This window comes from Glandiceps talaboti, chromosome 13, assembly GCF_964340395.1.
Source record: "Glandiceps talaboti chromosome 13, keGlaTala1.1, whole genome shotgun sequence".
In the NCBI taxonomy this organism is placed as follows: Eukaryota; Metazoa; Hemichordata; class Enteropneusta; family Spengelidae; genus Glandiceps; species Glandiceps talaboti.
Window position 1 is genome coordinate 5,833,429 of NC_135561.1, and position 24,075 is coordinate 5,857,503.

Below are 24,075 nucleotides of genomic sequence, written 5' to 3' on the forward strand. Positions count from 1 at the left end.
CTACCTGTAAGGATAAAAGAATATGTTTCTACGTAGTTTAGAGATTGATACATTTGTAGCAGCAAGATTCGTGTGATGTTTTCCTAAGAAATCGGCAATCTCAGCAATAATACATGCCCCTGTGGAATCATGAATCTTTTTTTGGACTTGTCCATTTCGTCGGTTTGGTTACCACCACCCCAACACCCCTCCACCATCTCCACCACCACTCACCCACCCTCCCACCCACCCATCAATCCATTCCCTGTTTATACAACAACAAACATGTGTGGATAAATGCTGGGGGGGGGGGGGGTGGCTACAGTATAGTGTAATGTGTCCAAAGGTGCAAGCACATGAACATCTAGACATCTTATACATAACATACGTATGTGCGATTTGCTGTACGTCAATTTTCTGTATTGCTGATAATCCGTGACAAATTGCGTCCACCCCTTCTCCAACCCGAACACTGCATGAGACATAAGCAGTAACACCCTGAATGCTGATGCTAAATATCGGTTTGTTATAAATCAAGTACGTTACTTTTGAGATATATTTCGCTTCTTTCATCATGTATAGAGTGAATTTTGAGTTTCTTTTTTTACTAAGTAAGGTACATGCATGTTTCAATACATTTTGGGGAGTACATGGTATTTAAAGTCAAATACCAGATGTAAGGCTAGTACATGTACCGTTTTCCCTTTTTTGTTTTTGATTACCTTTTGTGTTTTACAGTCATGCAGTTCTCTCCAATACCTTACATTTGATTTGAAGAAAGATAGATGAGACACGAGATTTAATGCTGGTGGGGCAGTTCTCACGTATTACAGAAACTATCTCATGCACTACCCACACTGGTTCCCCTATAGAGTTCAATAGTACTGTAGGCCGGGGCTATTAAATAAGGGAGCCTTTAGTATTTTCAAGGGGGGAGGGCCATGGGAATTAGGAAAGTCACTTTTTACAAGTCAGCTGTTGTCGGAGGGTAGTATTTTAGAAAATGGGATGGGGGGTCACATTTTATTTTAACTCGCTGTATTATCTATCAGTGCATTATTTTTGTTTTTTTTATCATCCCATCACTGCCACCAGCTCTAAATCCCATTGCTACCATGCGGGTTAGGATTAGGGTTAGGATTACGGTTAGGGTTAGAGTTAGAAATACTACAATGATGTTCTCTACTTCACCAACAATGAAATCAGTGACAGTGAGTGAGTATATGAGTGTGTGTGTGTGTGTGTGTGTGTGTGTGTGTGTGTGTGTGTGTGCATGCCCATGTGTGTAGAATGGTTAATGCGGTAGATCACTTCTTACAGACCCCTTTTAAAACCAATTTTTATTGTATAACTCAAAAAATGTAGACTCACTTAAAATATCTACCCCATATTATCAGGTACAAGCTTTTCTTGTAAGACACTTTGTCGCATTTAATTTGTTGCCAATTTCTTTGAAATCATGTCTACAGGTCATACAAGTGATTAATAATCTACACAAGGATAACTTAGTTTTCACTATGGAGTATCAAACCAATATATCACTGCATAACTCTAGAACTTCAATACATGGCATGTCTAACCCCATATGCAAGACATTTCAATTTATTTGATCGTTTTAGTTATCATAATAATAATAATGATAATAATAGGTTTTTTTTAATAGCACTGTTCCACTCTGTGCTCAAAGCTCTTAACAAATATTACTCATGGCACGGATCTGCATTCTCGCAAACCAGAGCTGTTCTTTCTCCGCTACACTTCGAATACGGCAAGTTTCGACTGTGCCGTAAAAGAGGCCATGCTTTGCGATGATGCGGATCTGTAGCAGCACACTAGCCCTTTTATAACGGCATAGGATTAAAGCATTTACACTGCAACCTCTATCCTACCAGGTCCCAAATTATACAGCTGAGTCATATTTATACATTGTATTTTGATTAATTAAGTAACACATTTCAAACATCTAATAGTCTTGTACCAGATTAACCCCATGCTCCTCTATATACTTAATCAACTTCTGTGCACGTTTTTCAGTGATGTCAATCAGTTTATCCATGAATGGCCGTCCACATTGGTCTTCCCAATAGACTTTGTCCAAGTAAAGTGATTGCAACATTGATTTGCGAAATTTTCCTGATTTGAGGACTGATATAGGATATTCTGGTATTCTGAAACGGAAAGAAATGTTAAATATCATGAATTAGCTATGTTGCTGCAATTCAAATTACGGAGTATGCATACTGAGGCCATTGGGCCAATGATTAGTAATTCATCTTTAAAAATAAACGTGAGACTTGTTTATTTTGAATTTTAAAGGATGACTACGAAAAGATTCTGGGCTAGTTTAACCATTACAACAGATGTAGCATGTAAGGTTAAGAAAGAGATAATCAGTTCAATTTTCAAATACAATTTCAATTAGCCAGTCATGGTTTCTGACACGGTGAATTCTAAATTGTTTGTGGCCTTTTCAACTACAAACAATTCTCCTTGGAATGAAAAGTGAAATACTCCATTAATGATTGCAAATTATACATTACACTCACTCGTCAATTCCTTCTAGAAGTCTGTAATTTAGATGTTCGATACTTCTATTCAGACGGAAATTATTATCAATGTAGACTAAGCGAGTGTCGTCATATTTGTTTGTGAAAATATGCACCAAATACAGGCGGGTTGTTTTTTGACATTTGTCGTAGAGACCATTCTTGAAGTATTTCTCTCCCTCATCAATGTCATAGCCACAACAATTTCTATCAATGCGATCGTGATTCTATAAGAGAAAACAACGTGAAATTAAAATTCAGTATTTTTTGTTCGTCTGAGAGTTACTGGACAGTGAAGGTGTATCTCCCTATCAATAGGCCTCGAGTCAAAAACATTGGTTTTGTGATCATTTCCTTATAAATTTTGTGGTGGAAATTTACAAAATAATCTTCCTCTGCCTCACATATATCGAAATTAAAACTTTGGTACTGGATGGCATTAAACCAGCTGGTCTACATTTCAAGATGACTTTTCTAAAAATCGATCACCTGCAAGATAATCTACGTTTATTCACCATGTCACATGACAAATAAATGTGTCATTTAAGTACTCACTCCTTGGACAACTGATTTTCAACTTTTTATTTAAATAGAATAAACTCCAGTTTTGAAAAGGTAGGGCAAACTTACCTGTAAGAGGAAATCATACAATGCCAGCCTACCCCATTCAATGTGACGCACTTTCACCGTACAATTTTCAATTTTTGCTGATTCTTCCATATTATCTTTGGCATAGCAACGGAGTGCAAGTTGATTTTGGTAGTCTGTCCACTACAACGACATAGAATTCTGATCTGGTTGTAGACTTCCAGAATGATGTATATGAGGGTCCCACCAAATGATTGGCCTAGCCTTGCCGTCAGAGAATCTGCTACCAAAGTGTTCATAGTTGGGTTCCTGGGTGTTCTTCCCGCCAAATATCCTGGTGACTACAGGCATTGAACGGTTTAACCCAAGTACACGGTCTAAATGAAAAGAGTAAACGCTGTGGATATCTTTTACGCTCTTCTGCATAGCACACTGGGTGGTACAGTCTTTAAAATGTGAAATGTCTTTCTTTGGATGATCCCTAAATATTACTTGTTGAAGGCCAGGGTGTTGAACGACTGAAAACACATGGGAAATGTTATGAGGCAACATTAGTTCCATTTTGAGAATATCACTATCACTAAACCAAAGCGGTAAGTACTGACCAAATCTTAGATCCGAATTTTGCAATTTCTTAATATCCTCCCAGAATTCCTTCTCTTCAATGAATAGATCTATAGGAGGTTTGAGTGGCTCGACTCGGGAAGTGGCGCCCTTGCCGACCACAAAGAAGGGCTCAGCCGAGTTATTGCAGCGAGCATCTTTTGGAATCGGGAGACATTTCTCTCCTTGGCGAGTGTTTGATGAAGGTACGAACCTAGTTGTGCCCCAGTCCAGAGTCTGAAGACTTTGCTGAAGAATGACAAAGACTAGTACAACAGTAACGGAGACAACAGATGCTTGTATTTTGTTCAGTTTCCAAAACATTGCGATGTATAGTATGATTGCTCTCTAGCAGACGAATGATGAGAATCAAAGATGGCGGCAGCTATAATGACCAAGTCTTTTGAAGTTCAGCCATCTGTGAAATCAAAAAATTGAATAAGATTATTCAGAAAATCATACACTTCAAATGGTATTTCTATTTCTTGAACAAGACTGTGAGACTAAATAATTCATTGTTGTTTCTGCTCCTGTTACAGGTGTAAATAATAACAAATCTTTCTGTCTACATGAAGGATATTTCTCTCAAGTTTTTTCTCTGTTTCTAGACTGACATACATCTCTCTTTATCCGTTGTTACAGACCAGTGATTTTCTTTGGCGGGGTGGGGTGGGGGTGCACACTTTTTACGAATTTGGCAGTAGGGGGTCATCCTGTTTTGAAATTTCTGAAGAGTGTCTTGGATTGTGGTGGAAGAAAATTTGTTTCTACAATTGCATGACTGTGTCTGAACTGTGGTGTGTTTTTCACAGTTTCTTACATACGACTTTTACTTCATCTAGAAACAATGTTAAACTACACACATATTTCATTTACCATTTACTGTACATGTCAGGCCAAAAAAATTGTTTGGTTCCAGTTACCCAACCCCACCTAGTTTTTCACTGCCGGCCCTTAAAAGTTTTGTACATATTTAAGAAAAATAAAATCGCGAAAATTGTGAAGTCTCGCGAGAAATAGTGGATGTGGAAACTAACAACAACTTTAAAAGACGACATAAGCTGTTCTTCTAGTCTGTAACGGTTGTCCATCTATATAATGGGTACAAACCAGTAACACAGAGACCATTGTGGAAAACAATGAAACACATAACTACCTGAACTAGACACTCACACATGAAAAAAATTTAAATCTACCCGCACCCCACCTATTCCAAAATTGAGCTTTATCGGAACCACACAATTGTTTACAGACACTACAGACAAATAGCTGATGCTATGACAAACAGTTCATAACTTGGTCAGAATTGTACATCGACACGACCAAAACAGACACTACTGCTTGCTCTGAAAATGTCAACTTTTCTCCTTTTTCGTAAGACATTTCAATATGCCATTAATATTTATATGTTTACCAACAGCTTATCAGTTCGTTCTTTTTATTTCACTTGAATTAACAGCAAATTAGATGAAATGTTGATGCAAACAGACAAACCGACACAAACAGACGGACATAGCTATTTCATTACCTCCCCTTATGGGAGGTAAAACAGTAATGAATATTTCACATTATATTAAGCTGTTGCTTTTCTCATTGTTAGGGTTGCTATGCATGTGGCTGCCCATATTTAGAATGCTAATTTTCTAAACTACCAATCAGTCGTTAATTTTGTAGCAAGGGCTACTGTTCGGTTGTTCTGGTTGCCACGATTGCTGTCGGTACTGTCAAAGAAGATTGTACAGTATCGTGTTTGCAGAAGTAATAGTCAGAACAGCTGGTGTAGCGCATAAATCCGCTCTACACATTGATTTCCTTTTCGGATGTCTTATCATATAAGTTGAAATTAATGAGTTAACACACATTGATACAATTTCACACAGTGTACAGCTTGTCAGAACCAATCTGATTAAAATATGATGTGGTGAAAGTGACTAAATATAACTAAGTCTTTCACATATATATTGACCAAGGACGAATTAATTTGTTCCTGGTCGACAGTCAACGTTGTTTGAGGGTGTAATCGAAATGACTGAATGCTGAAAATATAATACAGTAAATACTACTCGTAATGTGCATTGATTAATAAGTGATATATGGGAAAACTGGAATAATAGTTGATGACCAGGGTTGGACTTTTTTGGTGAGGGTCACATAGACTAAGAAGATGCGTTATTTGCGATCAGCGATTACAATTATATTGCAATCTTACATTAAACGACTGTAAAAGATAAATAAAATGAAATAAAAATAAAATAACAACCCCATAACATTAGTGTTTATCAAATAACTGAATGTAAGACTATATCTTAACAAAGACTTTCTGGCTAAAGTAATTTAGACTATATGTGTTGCTACATGTCTTTACGCTACTACAGATACATTAAAACCAAAACTGGCCATTTATTGTAATTGTTAAAAACAAAAACCACGAAGGTTTGACGCAGGCATATATGTTCCATAATGTCGTCGACATAATCATTTTTTAAATATGATAGAGGACGAAATCTGTACTTACCGATTCAGCAACATATGTACAAATATCTTATGTGGAGGTGAAGCGCATACTTGAAATCACAGCGGGCAAAACTAAAGGCCAAAGCATGGGGAAGGGAATGAAGAAACTTGCTATATTCATATGGAATAACTTTGTACTATTCATGACATCAAGTTGCAGATATTTTGATGATCTTTTCGTCGTCTCCTCGTGTCAATGGAAGGGTGGGATAGTGTCTAAATATCCCAATCAGAATTAGAAATCACTGAATACCACCCTGACTGTAAAATGGAACGTGCCTATCTCCTGTATTAAATCTGCCAGTGTTTTAGTATTCTGCATATGTCTGTCTCTACTCCATACACACGCGCGCGCGCGCGCACGAACGCACGCATGCGCGCGCACACACACACACACACACACACACACACACACACCCTACATCTACATGATTGTATGTGTCTATCTCTTTGTCTCTGTCTCTATTATCAGTCAGTTAACACTCCTCTGCCCCTATCTCTATGTATGTATGTCTCTCCTTTCGTTTTCATGTCTTATTTACTATAGCATTAAACTTGATACAGTTGCATACGAATGTGTATGCAGATTTTAGTGACAAGCTCAAGTATTTAAGTTAACAGAATAAGGAATCAATATAGTTCAACTGATGCAGGTCATTTCGGAATTATAGCAATTCATACGAATTCAATATATCACATAAATGATGTGCGTGATCATACCTATATGGAAATATGGTGTATGTTGCTGTATGCAGTAACAATATAAAGTGCACAACAGTACTATAGCGTCGACAGCAACACTGCCATTCTAGTGTCCTAGTCAGAGAGGGACCAATCACATACTGTTAAAAAAAACACGTGGGAAATATTGAACCGGACGGAAACGTACTTGATAAATGCATGACTTCGTCATTGGTCGTCATTTGATGACGTCATTTGACGAACTCGAAGAGGCTGTCAGTCAGAGGAATGAAAACATCTGGCGAAGGGTAGGGTATACTGGTTTTAACCGCTAAAGCATATTGAATTGGTTCTAGGTTATCGATATCAGCATATCACGTACATTGACCCAAACATGGACAACACTTTATGTTTGAAGTTGTGAAGGATAACTGCCAAATCATATGTGTGAATGTCTGATTGTAAATAAGAACTTTTTTTGAAATCCCCAGGTTTAATTTATTGTCTACCCCCACCCCTACCCCCACGATTACTTCACACTCAAACCACCATTGAATACTGTACATACTGTTTGATGATTTGGACCTTTCTAATATATGTGTAGTAATTCGTAGTCTTTGACCGTTTAGTCTTATTCCTATACGTGTTACGATCACTACAATCAGGAGAGGATAGTAAATGGTAGATAACGTCAACGGGTATAAGATGTAGTCTTTGACCTTCATACAATTACAACTGTTCGTAGTGAGTATGGTGTATACTCTCCATGACCAACATAATATAACACCTTACATGTAAATTGATATGTATAAATAACGCTTTCATTGCACCGCTACGTTGTGGTCACAAAAAGAGAATTACTTATGAGTTTCATTTCCAATAGTTTGTTCAGATGTTCCAAATAGTCTTTGCCAACGTTCATTTGTAAAAATGAATATCTCTTGTGGGTTTCACCCAGGGGAAGATAGCATAAGGTCTCAGCAATCATCGTACACATGTATTAAAGTGGCACAACCTTTAGTCAAGTGAAAATATTTACAAAAAAAATTCATTTAAATTACTGTAGTTTAATGTTAATGTCGATGCATGCTTTCTTTCACATAACGATTTGTGTTCTGGCATGCGTTGTTAGAACTGTTGATTGCAAAGTAGATAGTGCCTGTACATTTTTATAAAATATTACGTCGTCGGATTGTTTATAAGTTATATCCCAATACAAGATTTGAGTTCAGTCAATTGAAAGTGATAGTTACATCAGTAAGTAGAATACTTTAGGTACCAATTAATTATGCAAAAACACAAAAATTGCCCCCCCCAAAAAAAAAAATAAATAAATAAATATATATTTTAAAAAAAATTAAAAAAATAATTGATGGAGATGACGGGATGCAGGTATTATGAATTATATGTATTTACAAATTTAATGCACATAAAAGTTTGGACAAAACAGGTCAGTGAGTTTCAACAAAATAATTGAAATATTAATGTAAGGTCAATCATGTAAAAAAAATAACCATGCACTAAAATATTTGTGGCAGAGAAATGTGTGAAACTCCATGTGTACACGATTCATTTATCTACACTACGTGTTTGAGTGTCGGTGTTTATATTGTGTTTAAGCAGAAAACTGCATTTATGCTGGCAGTTATCCAATGCTATGGCGATCGAAGGCAGGTATCCATTCACCTCGTATGTTTGATCACGTTAGCCAGGCTTTGTTCGTCTCTACCTCACACAATTGAGTCCTGGAAGTGGTACAACACACAGCTACCAGCACACTTCTTACAACAAGCAAACAGTTTTCAACGTTATAGTGAAGTCGGGTCGGATCCTGGGTCAGTTTTTTTAAATTTTTGTCATATTTTTATCATTTTGATACTGTACTGTGGATCTGGTTATTGTACCAACCTTAGACCATCGTAGTAAATTTGCGTTCTAAACGATATTATTAGTTTCAATGAGTAATGTGAGAGAAATGTTGGTCAAGTAATCAATGTTTTTAAGCTATATGCTTCTCTCTCTCTCTCACTCTCTCTCTCTCTCTCTCTCTCTCTCTCTCTCTCTCTCTCTCTCTCTCTCTCTCTCTCTCTCTCTCTCTCTCCCTATCCCCCCCCTCTCTCTCTCTCTCTCTCTCTCTCTCTCTCTCTCTCTCTCTCTCTCTCTCTCTCTCTCTCTCTCTCTCTCTCTCTCTCTCTCTCTCTCTCTCTCTCTCTCTCTCTCCTATCAGCTGATCAAGCTAGTTCAATGTCCTGCTGCTGATGAAAGTTGACGCAATTCAAGACGAACCACCTACAAGTTTTGCACCCGAGGAAGAGCCGAAGTAAACCGAACTACATCAATCGAATATTTCCTTCTCTAAAAATAATAACTTGTATTTTTGTATTTTGATATGTTTACACAGTTGTGGACAGTGAGCACAATGCAAGCGGTAGCCATATTCGAGGTTAAAATACAGTGATATGGTAGGAATTTTGACGTGCTTTGCTGATCGTACGACAGCGACTTTTAGACTTTGACCAAAGGTAAGTAGAGCAGAGTGTCACTGTTCAATGACGTCATCAATTTACTGATGACCTTTGACCAACACGTGAGAATCGATTTACTGTCAAGGAAGTCCTCTCTATTCGTCACCTCTCACCTGAATTTTGACCCTGGGGACACTTCAAAAAAACTACGAACATGGGCTCAAAAAGAAAGGCAAGTACAGTTATCGTCATATATTTCAGGTACATTTTGCCTGGAAGACAGGTCGTTCTAGTTTTGTCCAGATACGGAAAGGTAAACATCAAACCGTATTCTTCGCCTTGTCACAGAAAGTTGTCAGGGTCAGCACAGTCATCGACCTTTAATAGGTTTGTATTCCCGCCAAATAGAAATTTTGTCGTCGGTGTACGGAGAAAATCGAAACGAAAATACTAAAATTAGACATTAATTCGTTATTACAAGCCATCAAACAGGAAAAATTCACCTGTAAATTTGCAAGTACTTACGTAAGACAACTTGAGAGTACGACGACTAAAAGCTTATATAGTAACTTTGATTGCAGAAAGCAAATATTATTATCAATCCAGGACTAAATTCAGCCTTGAACCAGTACTTTTATCGAGACAAAAAAAACAGATTTGATAATCACAAACATATAAAGTTGAACTCAGCGGATGGATACTCTTTGACGATTTATTTAGTACCGAAGATGTTTCCTTGAATATAAGGCCAAATAAAAAATAATGTGTTTCCAATAACCAGACAGACCCTAATTTAACATCGGTATGTTCGGTTATTTAGTGAGGGTGCATATATCTACGCTAACCCTCTATGCTAAAATCAATTATGCACTGATTCATGATAAACGTGATAAAAAGAGCCAAGTCCGGGTTGTCGTTTGAGTTATACACAGTACAGTTACGAAGAAAATAAAGACCGAATTGTTAAAATTTTCAACATACACTTTTCACATTTACGGCTAAACAACTCAAATTACAAATTACGAAAATAATATTTTATTTTCTATGCCTCTTACGTAAACAAATATTATGATTTCTTGAAATATGTTCATCAGGTGGTTAGTAATAAAATATAGGCATCGCCACTCGCTACGCCGCCTAGCGGTAAAGCCAGCAAACGGATTGTTTGACAAAGTCTGTGGGCCTGAACAGGTGAAAAGTATTTAAAAAGCGTGGTCATGTTACAAAAACGATTTCTTGCTATTGTTACAAAATATTATGATTGTTTGGATGTATGTCGTACGATAACACCATTTTCAATAAATTTGATTTAAATGTGTGTAAATAATGGTATTTTTAACGGATTAGGTAAAAACGACGAATTACGACAGACATCAAATTACATCTTTATTTTGAAAGTTTACGAAAGTTAAAAAAAAAGCGATTACGCCTTCGATGAAGCGAATGATCATGAAACTGTAATTCAGCTCGACTAACACATTATAATAATCATATCTTGTTTTACTTATTTCTACAGGAATCGAAATTCGACCGCGAAATGGCCAGACGACGTTCAGTAGTTTTGTTTCTCTTGTGCTTCATGTTCATTGCCATCATCTTGCTGTACAGTAATATATACTCCAGAGGCAGAGGTCATGATGTAGTTATCGTCAATATAGGAACTGAAGACACTTTTCAAAAAAAGGTGACCATATCACACCATGGCATAGAAAGCTTGAAGAATGATAACAGCACGTTTATTCAGTCAGGAGAACACTTAGAGGAGGGAAACAATAACAATGCTCAACTCCAAATAAATGGCGATGACGGAGGAGTGATACTTGCAGTGAGTAAAGGTGATTTGGAATATAAACATGTAGATGACGATGTAGAACTGAATATGGAGGGTGTAGAGAACGACGTGGAAGAAATACAAGAAACTACCACACTAATCGAAGACAATAAAATTGACCAAAATCTATTACAGGGTGATGATAACTTAATGTTGGAAAAGGAAACGGTAAGAGAAAACGTTTATGCTGGTAGAGATCTGAACATCCAAGACACCCAAAATGACAGTAACAAACTCTCTCAAACTAGAGACCAAGTACACAGTGAACGGATAGAAAATGGCGATCCTATCTTGGGTAATGCGATGGGTGAGAACGTTGATAGTTTGAGCCTACAGCACTCCAATAATCAAATGAAGGTGCCAACTATACTGGAAAATGGTGCAGTACGTGATCAGATACCCCAATCAATACAGGAGCACCAGAGACGAATTGAACTCACTGATGTTATTGAAGACGAGCAGATAATAGAACAGAAACAGACAATAGATAAGAAACAGACAATAGAAGAGAAACAGGTTGAATATAATGATGTAAACGCCAACCGTGCCGAGGAAGAGGTTGAATTTCAGCCAGCAGAGAGGAACGGCGCAGATTTCCCACAAGAAGGTCTACTAGAGAATGTAAAGACGGGAAGAAATGGTTATGTAGAACATCAAAATATTGCTAAAAGCAGAGATGACGATAACGTGTATATCAGCCAAGGAGATAACGAACATAGAGTGGTGGCAAATGGTCTCCATGGTGATGCAATGGAGCATTCTGTCGACGAGGTGATACAAGGTAACGATGGAGGGGTCCCAGATCAGGAAGAAGAAGTAGACAGAAATAATTATGTACGGGATATGAGTAATCGAAAGGATGCAATTAATGACCTTGAACTTGCAGGTAAAACAGAACAAAATCTTGTTGACATCGACCCTGATAGACGGGAATTTTATGACCCTTTGGTCGATTCCGAACACATTGAAAGAACGGTGGTTGGCATGGAAGAGTACAATGAAAGAAAGGCAGAATTGAATGAATTAGAAAAACGTGATAGGAGTGATGATAAATGGTTGACACATGATGAATTTCGGGATGCTATTGAAGATGATCCACTTCTAGGGCACATTCATCAGAGGGATGTCGGGGAAGCGGTTAATACTCCTGAAGTTTTGCCGACCCAACTGCCGAAATGGTGGGAGTTGCTGTCGGAGGAAGAATTCCGAAACTTTGTGGTTGGCCTCAATAATGAAGATTTGGATTTCGATAATGGCATTCCAGAATGGTTCAGTCGTAGTGATGTTGTTCGTATGGAAATGTTATCAACTTCAGAAGCAATCGACGTTTTTACCATGGATCATCACGAACGACTTCGTTTGATCGTCTTTGATAACGGAAAAAACGATAAAATCTATGATTTCATGACTGGATGTAAGGACCACTGTGGGGCGCAAAAGAGCGTAGCTGACTGGTACGAAATCTTCGCTTTTCATTTAGATCGTGTACTCGAGTTAAACCGATCACTTCCGACGATCACCCGAGTGTTAAAAGTCAAAGAGGGTTCGCACGTGACATTCGACGACCGTTTCCATGATGGGAAACCACGGCCAATAATCTGGTGGGATCCAAACATCAAACATGGCGGATCGTTTATGGAAAATCAAAACTCAATGGATTTAAGTTTTACAGACTACAAAAACGACTTAAAATACAAATGTAATTCACCAAATGAACAGTACCATCCTTGGTATGAGTGCCAATCAAAAGTGAAAAATATTGAGTGGAGTAAATTGGCTATTTTTGATTTCCTTTTACAGGTGAGTACATTGTGGTGTATCATATTACAGTTTAGTTACCCAAAATTTAAATTAAATTGAATTAAAATAAATTAAATTAAATTAAATTAAATCAGATCAGGTTAAAATAAATTAAATTGAATTAAATTAAAACAACTATAATTATACATTCATCAATTTCAGCTACCCAGCTAAGCTGCATGACCCCGTGACCTTTCCTTTTAAACTCTCAAATTGTACAGAGTGTAATAAACCAATGCTTTTGTTTATCCAATTACCTTTAGCTTTAGAAAAGAAGGCATTATTTGGTCTGTTGAAAGCGTCTCTGTACTCTGATAGTTGAAAAGCTATATATAGATGGATAGATAGAACTTAGTTCATCTTGACTTGTCAGTGAATGGTTTTGTCCGTGCCACCACTCTCTATATGTGTGTGGAAGAGAATTATATCGAAGCCCACCCCCTTCCGGTCGCGGAAGGTGACCTTAGTTCTGCTAGCTTACAATCGCGAGTAAACTGGGAGTGGTGGCACGGACAAAACCATTCATTGACAAGTAAAGATGAACTAAGTTCTATCCATCTCTATAGCTTTTCAACTATCAGAGTACAGAGACGCTTTCAAAAGACCAAATAATGCCTTCTTTTCCACCAATAGCTAAAGGTAATTGGGTAAACAAAAGCATTGGTTTATTACACTCTGAATTGCTCCGAGTCCAGCAAAAGATTGCCAATAGAATAGTGTAACACTCTGGGGCTGTGCTGCACTACTCACATAGACGGGCATTGCCACATGCTTACGGGCCTGCCCAATTCTCTGGGATTTCTCGAATCTAACTTTGTATGGTTTAAAGTTCTTTTCTGAAATAGCCACGTACGCGTATGTGGTGTTACGTTCACTTGTCTGTATTACAAATACGACGTGTTATATATGCCAACCCACAGATACTACTTCTAAGCAAGCTAGAGATGTCTCATTCCTGAAGTTAGTGCTGAACAACAGGGCATCTATATATGTATGTCGACTATCACATCTTACACATGTTAGAGTCTACAAATCGCGCTTGATGTATACAGAGATGAATAAACTATTTTCACCAGCAATTATGATAATACATTCATTATTTGGGTTAAAAGTAAACATAAAAAATATTCATTTCTGCAAGCAATGACTTTAATATAAGTTTGATAATTTTTTGGGGAAAACGTATATGTTGTTGGGTCCCATTTCCAAGTGAAAGTAATCAACTTTTAAATTAACTATACGTCACTTTCGTTTCTCTGTACTAGATTCATGATCGGTTGGATCGCAATTGTTGTGGTTACGATGACGACGAGGGTGAATATTGCATGATTAATGGTATGCATGACGATTGCGATGACGTAGACAAACAGTTTCTTGTTCATATTATGACACGAAAAGATGACAGGTCAAGATTGGTCTTTATAGACAACGCTGGAAACAGGAAACGAAGTTCAAAACATTTAAATTTTAAACTTTTGGAAGGAATTACAGAGTGAGTATTTTCACATTTTATGAAGTCTTGACGTTACAAGAAGGTGAAATGTTAGTCATTAAAGCTACATCTGTACTTAGTCTACTCCTAGGACAATATTGAATGTAAAAGGGATTGACTAAAACGCCAGTTTCGATAACGTATTTTATAAAGGAACAGAGATCATCCCTTGTGAAAAGCTGTTCTGATAACATAAAATAAAGTCTATGTTTATAAACTTGGATAGCCACATCCTCTACAATTAGTTAATAGTCTCAACAGCCATGCGCTATTTTGTGAACATTAATTTTCAAACTTACTGTCTGATGTTCAGTGAAAATATGCCTTTGATACTCTGGAGTACGTCACAACGTAAACAATAAGCTCATGCTTTTGGTTAATATTGACGTAATTTTTATCATCCTCCAACGGCAGAAACCATGCTTATTGAAAAGTAAAACGTGTTTCTATACTCTGTGGTGTACTTTTTGTTGATTGTAAGATAACAAATGTTTTTAATATGTAGTTACTCCAGCTCTCATACGACTTAAGAATAATTTTCCTCTTTTGCTGCAGAGTTCCAGAAGCACCAATTGAAGTCTTAAAATCTGGCCAACTGAGAAATAAACTGTTACAATCACTAAGCATCGACAGACGGTTTTGGAATGCCATTACTGGAGAGGAAGGTGCAAACAAACTGATTGACTCGATTGAAATAAGGGCCCAAGCTTTGTTGAACTACATTGAAGTAAACGATATCAAAGTTGTGCCAGACTACTAACGTTTTGAAGTAAACAATAACACAGTTGTGCCGGACTGCTAACGTTTGAAGTAAACAATAACAAAGTTGTGCTAGACTGCTACCGTTTTGAAGTAACCAATATCAAAATGAAACTGTTGTAGTTTGGAGATCATAAGTATTTGTACTATGCCCGGTTGCTCTTCAACTTTCACTATCTGCACAGTTTACCGTAACCATAGCGAATCCATTGTGACCATATATTTCAAACGCATGCGCAGCCTGCTGTCACTTTAAAACTCATAATATGTGCTATGTGTTGTTTACACTTAGTACATGCATCTCATATAGACAGACAGTAGATATAATTTCTGTGTATGCATACATCAAATATTGACCTGATATGCCTTCGTTGACATTAAAATCCATATATATTGTTGCTCTACATAGCCTGTTTACTGCGCTATTGTGTTTTATCGGTGTCTTTAATACGTACCTCATAGATAGCCCTCGTTGGTTTATTTCGAGAGGGCTAGGTGGTACGACAGGTACCGATACAACACAACGACACAGTAATCAGGTTTCATCAGGACTGTGACTATCTGACAATTTCGGGCACATTGGAAGTTCCTTCGAAGTTTTGGTAAACATACAAAATGATGTCAACGAGTCAGGTTTGAGTTCTACCCATACCAAGTAATGGCGAAGTATCCTTCAGTAAAGTAGAATTCTACACTGTCAAGTTCTTTTCGATATGCTGCAAAAATTATCCCATTCAAAGTAGGATAAACTCATCTTATGCACTCTGATCTTTCGTTGAGGTATTGTCTGTGATCACCACTAGGTGATAGTCTGAAGCTTAGATTGAAGCATAGACCCTCCACCAGGTGGCGGGTCTATGATTGAAGACTATAAAGAAACTCCGAGCCCTCAGCGGTGACAATGGGACAGGGAAACTTTCTATGGTGAAGCATGACGTTAGGTTTTGGGGCCGGGGCGCCATTTTCTGGTGGCAAATTGCACTACCAAGCAAGCGAGGCAAAAAACCCCAATGGTCTGGCAGTTTTTGAATTTAATTCGTACACACACACACACACACAGCCTGACAGGCACTTTACTATGCCCGTAGCACTATTTAACTTTATTAGTTCAGTTGTGCCAATAAGCAAAACTTACAATTATGTTTACAACCTTTGCACACCAATGGCCGGATCACCTCACTTGGACCACTTTATGAACACTATTTTGGACAATCAGCAGTTGTTTTTATCCGAGTTTTTGCCCAATAAAACCATATTTTTTGACCAAATTCACATCTTGCTTTGAATAATTTCTCAGACTAACATCCAAGTATCATGATTATTTAGGTAATATTAGACATACAGCAGTGGAAAAGCTGGCAAAACAATTACTTACTGTCCCCATTTTACATTATTTTTCCTCCTCCTTCTATACTATGTGATAAATCTCAACTGACACCATCCCATCTACTTTTTGAATGGAGATCTTTCACTCTGGAAATAATACATATGTACACGTACGTACGTACGTACGTATATATGTACATACATACATACATACACACAATACATGCATGCATACACACACACACACAATACACACAATACACGCATACATACATACATAGATACATACATACATAGATACATACATAAAACATCTGCATATCATCACAGAATAACAGGTACACACATATGAGCACACACACACACACACACACACACACACACATACTCTGTGATAGGTTTCATCCTCATGATCTACGGTACTACTCAAAATAACAAAACCATGAACACTGACAAGAGTCATCTTATGAGAAAGTTATTTGTTTTTTTATTATTTGGCTTGGATTACAACTGGAAAATACATCAGTGTACAGTCAGTCTTTTAGCAAAAAACATTTGGAGAAAAATGACTGGTATTAATAAAGACTCAGTTGGTATTCCATGTACAAGCACAGTGTTATAAAATACATCACAGGATGTCCACAACCTTGAAGTAAGCCTTCACTTAAATATCCTCTGACAGCAAACATGGGGAAAATAAACCTCATTACATAATAATACACGGACAGAAAGAAGCCCACCGATTGGTTGGCAGAATTTCCTTTATATGTAAATTTCTTTTTAAAATGATAACTGCACAGTTACTCTAACTTTACATAGATATACACCTAATTTACATAATCATGTTTCACTGTGACACCTGTTGGACACAGAGGGGAAGGGGGAAGGGAAGAGAAAACGATAATAGGAGGGGATGGGTTCAAACACAATTCTAATATTGACAAGATGTATATATATATAATAAGTAAACACAGGTTTTTATACATATTTTCACTTTATTTATTTAAGTGTTTCGTTTCGTACAGGAGTAAATGACCATAACAACAATGAATTGGAGAGTTTAATGAGGAAGTTGTGTAACACATGTTAAGTAAGTGATTGTCATGGTAACACCACAGTATAAAATACAAAAAAAATACAAAATATGTAGTCTTGTTTAACACAGTAACTATAAATTAGTATATCTAATGTCCAACAGCAGTGTGTCCTTTTATCCAAACTGAGACACCATTAAACACACAGCAATTTCTTGTCAATGTCTTGGTCTGTGCTGACATAAAAGAAACCCCATTTCTTATTCTTCACCCATGACAACATTTTCTGTAAGTTCTGAAAGGGAACAATGTCCAACACACTTCTAATACTGAAACATGAGCAGCTCTGTGTCCAACAAAGTAACATTTCTGCTGGTTTTGAAGACATGAAAAAAGACTAGATTCTTAAAAATTGTTGACTATTGAAAATACAACTTTATTGATGTATGACATGTGTCTTTTATTCACCATGGTGACCACCTTGGTTGCCTTGACACTGACCAATCAGTATAACTCTTTATTCACCATGGTGACCACCTTGGTTGCCTTGACACTGACCAATCAGTATAACTCTTTATTCACCATGGTGACCACCTTGGTTGCCTTGACACTGACCAATCAGTGTAACTCTTTATTCACCATGGTGACCAATCAGTACAACTCTTTATTCCCCATGGTGATCACCTTGGTTGTCTTGACGCTGACCAATCAGTATAACTCTTTATTCACCATGGTGACCACCTTGGTTGTCTTGACACTGCCACAATCAATATGACTCATTTTATATGTACATTATGGAAATTCTGCCAGCCAATCAAAAACCTGCTGTACACTGGTAGATTATATATAATGTGAAGAAAATATCTGATTACTGACTGAAAAAAAATATGGCCATATTTCAATAAAATATTACATACATGATTATGTTTGCAATGTAAGCTTCACAAAATCCCACAGGTCTCAAAATTCACATTGAAACTAAAAACTATATAATTAAAACATCTGAGGAACTCAGACCCAAGTATTTACCAACATTACACAACAGAAACTGAAAGCAGTAAAAAATTTGTAGTCGTAATATTTGTCAGTTAATAACCTTGACACTGAAAGCAGTAAAAAATTCACAGATATTGGATTTGTACAATGCCTGCACAGAAAAGAGATGATCTCATTAATCACAGATTCATTCTTTTTCTTCTTAAAATTGATTAGAAAACTATGCAATAAATTGTACTAGGAATTCAAAATTATAATATTGTAAAAATTAGCCCGAATTCCTCTAGAATTACATCATTTTACAATGAACTATGACCTCTCACCTATGAACAGTTCTATAGGAATGATTTGAATAAAAAGTGTAAGACACCTGGGTAGCTACATCTATGAGAAATTAGCTGTAAACATTAGTAGTTCGCCTGTCTGTACAAATTGCAGTCAGTACAAGAAATGCGTTGCTGTTTCCTGATTATACATGTTTATTAGAGACTTACGTTCAGCTGAATAAAAGCTGTGATAGGCAACCTCCGTTTAATCTGTTGAGTTATAAACTGTTATTGGTGAATGAAACATAAACACAAGTACAAAATAGTAATATCTCCTGTCTGGATTATAAAAAACTGATTAAACAGGTTGTGTGCTTGTGCATCACAGACATGTCATAATAGTGACTTATCACAGATTTTGTTTGCAATTCAACTCTTTTACAGTATCTTTACATTCATAGACATCTTTTAAAATACGGTTTGAACATTTAACAGCAACACATTTCTTACAATCACTGTTCTGGTAGTCTCAAAAACACTATACTTTTTCTACCTTTGAAACTATCGATGAACAAAAAAAAAAGAAGATATTTTATGGGGCACTCACATACACATAATTTACAAATGACACATTTTTCACACCTTCATAAAACAGTTCCCAAGCCCTGAAACTGACATCCCAACATGTTACAAAAATAACCATTTCCACTGCTAATTACCATATGCTAATGAAACTGACGAGAAAATTCTCTATATCTACACGTAAATCATGGAATATGATTGGTCCATTTAGCTGCCAATCACGGTCTACATTGAAGACAAAATGTGATAGGTCAAAAGGTATCCAATCACATTCCTGGTTACTCATTTCTAGCACTACAAAAGTGGCTGTGTTTTTCCATTCAGAAAATGAATGATTATGACTGGCACTTCATGACCAGGCAAATATTTTACAAGTCCAGAAATATGGGTGTCCCCAAAGGCCCTAGAATCTGCATATACTACAAATTCAAGGGGCCCTGGAACATGTCTACAACCTACCACTATTAGTATTACCCACTATTACAAATCTGCCTTTGATATCATGTACAAATTCTTGAAAAAATTACAGGAACTTTTGTTAAAAATAAAATAGATAACTGACACTACTTCTTCTAATTTTTCTCTTTCATTCTTCCTGAATATTGATTTGAATATTACTGCTTCCGACATCTGGTTGTTTGAGCCAGGTCACAAGAGGGTGCTGTAATACAATGTCCTCTTCTGCTCACTTTTGACATACGAACAGTACAGATTGATGTGACTGGCAACAAAAGTGAAGATGGTGAACAGCAACTATCTCTGTTGGTACAAAATAAAGCACATCACATTAGGAACCTCAAGAAATGAATATTATCTTGCATCTGGAGTTTTTAACAGCTCTAGTTCTGTTCATATTATGTTGAGTTAAAAAAAAAATAATTTAAAAATGAATCAATGCATGAATACTTATTTTCAAGATGGTAGCCATCAGAGAAGCCTGCCCTCTATCAGGAAAATGGCACTATTGAACACCACTGAGACAATGACAATATTACTACAAAGTACTCAACTGTAAGATCATTGATACACATTAGGTATCTTCTACATGTATGTTTCTACAAAATGGTTAAACAGTGAAATCTGTACAGATATGATATAACATAAAAATCCTAACATATTTATGAGGAAACTGATGTTAATGTTGTACGTACCACAGGAACTAAGACTGTATGAACACTATTCTCAACTTGTTGGGCTTCGACAGTTTTCTGCATTTGCCTTTCCTTCTGTTGATAAAATTAGTCAGATGATTAGAGGTGTTCTATATTTTTTCTAGTATCCTGACGAATCACAACAATACCACTAGTAACAAACTCATTCAAACTTGAATTTGTGCATTTAAATACAAATATATTTTGAAATTATCCTGACTTAGGACACATACAGGAGGTATACTGAAACCATCCTAACTTAGGACACATACAGGAGGTCTCCTGAAACCATCCTGACTTAGTACACCTACAGGAGATCTACTGAAACCATCCTGACTTAGGACACCTACAGGAGATCTACTGAAACCATCCTGACTTAGGACACCTACATGATGTCTACTGAAACCATCCTGACTTAGGACACCTACAGGAGGTCTACTGTAACTATCCTGACTTAGGATAACTACAGTAGGTCTTCCGAAACCATCCTGACTTAGGACACCTACAGGAGGTCTACTGTAACCATCCTGACTTAGTACACCTACAGGAGGTCTCCAGAAACCATCCTGACTTAGGACACCTACAGGAGGTCTCCTGAAACCATCCTGACTTAGGACACCTACATGAGATCTACTGTAACCATCCTGACTTAAGGCATCTACAGCATTCCTGCAATCATCCTGACTTAGGATACATATGAAAGGTCCTTGCACAATTCCTGAAACTGTCCCAAACTTGATCAGCATGTCAGTGTGTGGGATTCTGTAGCATTTACCAGCCTACATATAAACAAAACACCTTCCTAACTGAGGTACAACTACGAGCGAGCATCTAACGAAAGATGTCTACAAGTAAACCATGTTTGAAAGAACCCATAAAAACAGCAATATTTTTCCCATTCTTACCTGCATTTATAGTTTCTGCCATTCTTCTCTCTCCTATGCTATTCAAACTAGACTGACTGCTCTTTTTCAAGATTTCTTGTGATTTTTCTATGACCAACTGAGCTTTTAAGGCATCTTCTTCTAATGACTTCATTCTGCCAGACATATAACAATATTCAACAGTGTATGGAAGGTGGAAACACTCTGCGTGTTCTTAAAGGTGAACAGTACTAGGAGATGATATTCCTGGGCAATGGGGTGGAGGGTATGAAGTAAAAATAACAGTATAGGGGTGTCCAGGCTTTCAGAGTGGATATTTTTAGGTGTTTGGTCCTAACTGTGGGTATGATTTTCAGGGAATGGCATAAAAATGAGTTATCTAAGTGGGCATTGGCCTAAAATCTTTCCATATTTTGTTTTACAAGTTCCCTTTTTTAACTAATGTTCCCTTACCTTCCCTAAATGGTCAATCACTGACGCAAACGTTAAACATCCAGCATAGTGGTCCTGACCCCTCACATTACTCCACTGACAACATACTGTGTCTTAATTTTGGCACATGAGCGGTATACTGGATCCAAGGATTGGGTCTGAAATGTGTATGTTTTGCCTTTCAAGTTGGGGGGGGGGGGGGGGTTCGGGTTTCACACCCTTATCCTAAAAAAAAGTTTTGAGGGTAAAACTAGTAATCTCAAAACTATTTTGATGATGATTCTCATTTCTTCAATTCTATACGTTATTAAATTATTACAACATACTAATGGTGGAGATGGTAGTGGGGAGGTTAAAGGTTATACTACAGAAAAGAGTTGTGTGTTACTTATGATAATTACCCCCAAAGTATCTATACTATATATTCACCATAATAACAAAGATATATCTTCAACAAATATGAAAAAATACGATATCAGTTTCTGGACACTTTCTGGCATCCTGTCCAAACCCATCTAGTAAATAATTTGAGGCTAATTAATATCACATACATTAATGTGTATAGATATGGTATTCAAAATGAATGAATTAAGTCAAATTGGTGTTGTCTAAATCTATATCAAATACAATGAGAATACTCAAAGGCCCTGCAAAGCGCCTTGTGTAATCTTTCAAATGGTATGTGAATTAAAGAATTGAACACTAGATATTACTCTGGTAATTGAGGCTTTGTTTTAATTGAGGCTTCGGTTTACTAAGATATACACAAACTAAAACTATTCTTACAATGGGTTGATACAACAGTGATAACTATTGAACGGATGTTAGCTTATTATAGTCTCAGTAGGGAGGTTCTCTGAAAGCTAGTTCAATAAACTTGCAGCATACTGTTTTGGGATTTCCAGTGTTTACACTGTCATGATCACATAGTGATTAGATTCACACAACAGAGGAAACACTATCACCCACTTTGTGTAATCTACCCACATTAAACATCAGTTTTAGTTTGTGTCTATCTTAATAAACCAAAGCCAAGATTACCAGAGTTGTATCTTATTTCATGGTGACATTTGTCTCTGTGCATACATCCAATACTGATATCATTCCGTGTTCATATTTGAAGCAGTTGAGGAAGACAGAATATATTATGGAAACTCCTTTAATGTTAAATTACCTTAGTTAAACGTATAGATACAGAGGATAAAAGGTAAATATATTAATGCATTTTGGTAAGTACGGTTGACATGTTATAAAATTTAATGCACTAGTACGCTGTTAGTAACAGCCATGCATACAAGTGGACAAAAGACAAAGCAAGGTTATGAGTAAATACTTCAAGTTACTGCTGTCACTTACAAACCAAAGATGAACAGTCATTGCCCGTCATCTGACAAGATTCATAAATCACATTCACCTGGCTGAGAGTGATTGGTCACATGACTCAAAAGCTTTCATTTCATTGGTGGATGAGGATAGTCACATGGTTGTCATGTGATAAATACACCTATTTTCATTGGTGGGTCAGGAAAATATGAACAAAGTGATAGGCCGAATCATTTTTTACCTAGCAGCTCTCCAGGCAGCTTTCTTTTCAGCTTGTAACGCTCTCTGTTCTGCAGGTGACAACGACCGTTCCCCCTCCTCTGATGTTATACTGCTATTGCTGGGACTTATCGCACCTTCTCGTTTTAACCTCTCTATGTACCTCTTTTCTGCTTTAGCTGTCCGTACATCACTGGGTGTGCTAGAAATTGAACTGACACTGAAGGAAAAGCAGACAGCAAGATTTTACAAGTAGACTGGACAGACACAGTACATGGCTATGACATATAGCTCTACTAAAAGCAACACAGATAGTGAAACAGCAACATGCATTATACCGTGATACTACTAGTCAGTTAGTCAGTTAGTAAGTGCCATGTAAGTTTTTTTACAAAAAGAGTTATACTTTCAGCATTAGATAATGTCTACACATCCCCATCCACTTTTTGATTTGACAATTGTTCTCTCTGTATTGTGAAACAGTTTTTTCCTTCTTTTTTCTTACAATGAAGGAATTCTGACACAAAATTCCGGTCTAATTTTGTACTTCTATGAGAAACAAGATTTCTGGAAATATTACTTTGACAAAACAAAGTAACGAAGT

At 36.9% G+C, this 24,075-nt stretch overlaps 2 protein-coding genes and 1 pseudogene across 8 annotated transcripts in view; 1 reads left to right on the forward strand and 2 right to left on the reverse strand.

The window, feature by feature from the left end:
• Positions 1–1,942: 1,942 nt before the first annotated feature.
• LOC144444968 (Golgi-associated kinase 1A-like) lies at positions 1,943–4,040 on the reverse strand (annotated as a pseudogene).
• A 5,550-nt stretch (positions 4,041–9,590) lies between these two features.
• Positions 9,591–15,612, forward strand: LOC144444969 (uncharacterized). The gene is made up of 4 exons (XM_078134518.1): positions 9,591–9,608; positions 10,893–13,007; positions 14,273–14,499; positions 15,055–15,612. The coding sequence occupies exons 1-4, from the start codon at positions 9,591–9,593 to the stop codon at positions 15,257–15,259; spliced, it is 2,565 nt and encodes an 854-aa protein (XP_077990644.1). The 3' UTR covers positions 15,260–15,612.
• A 3,712-nt stretch (positions 15,613–19,324) lies between these two features.
• The window catches only part of LOC144444141 (protein scribble homolog), a 100,826-nt gene continuing 96,075 nt past the window's right edge, over positions 19,325–24,075 (reverse strand). For 4 of the 7 annotated variants that reach the window (XM_078133545.1, XM_078133543.1, XM_078133544.1 and 1 more), the window contains 4 exons: positions 23,494–23,691; positions 21,519–21,652; positions 20,614–20,688; positions 19,325–20,221 (listed from right to left, as the gene is read on the reverse strand). In XM_078133545.1, the coding sequence (XP_077989671.1) occupies positions 20,645–20,688; positions 21,519–21,652; positions 23,494–23,691 (376 nt within the window). In that variant the 3' untranslated portion in view covers positions 19,325–20,221; positions 20,614–20,644. Of the gene's footprint in view, positions 20,222–20,613; positions 20,689–21,518; positions 21,653–23,493; positions 23,692–24,075 lie in introns of those variants that run through there. The other 3 variants (XM_078133542.1, XM_078133546.1, XM_078133547.1) reach the window with 3 other exon arrangements.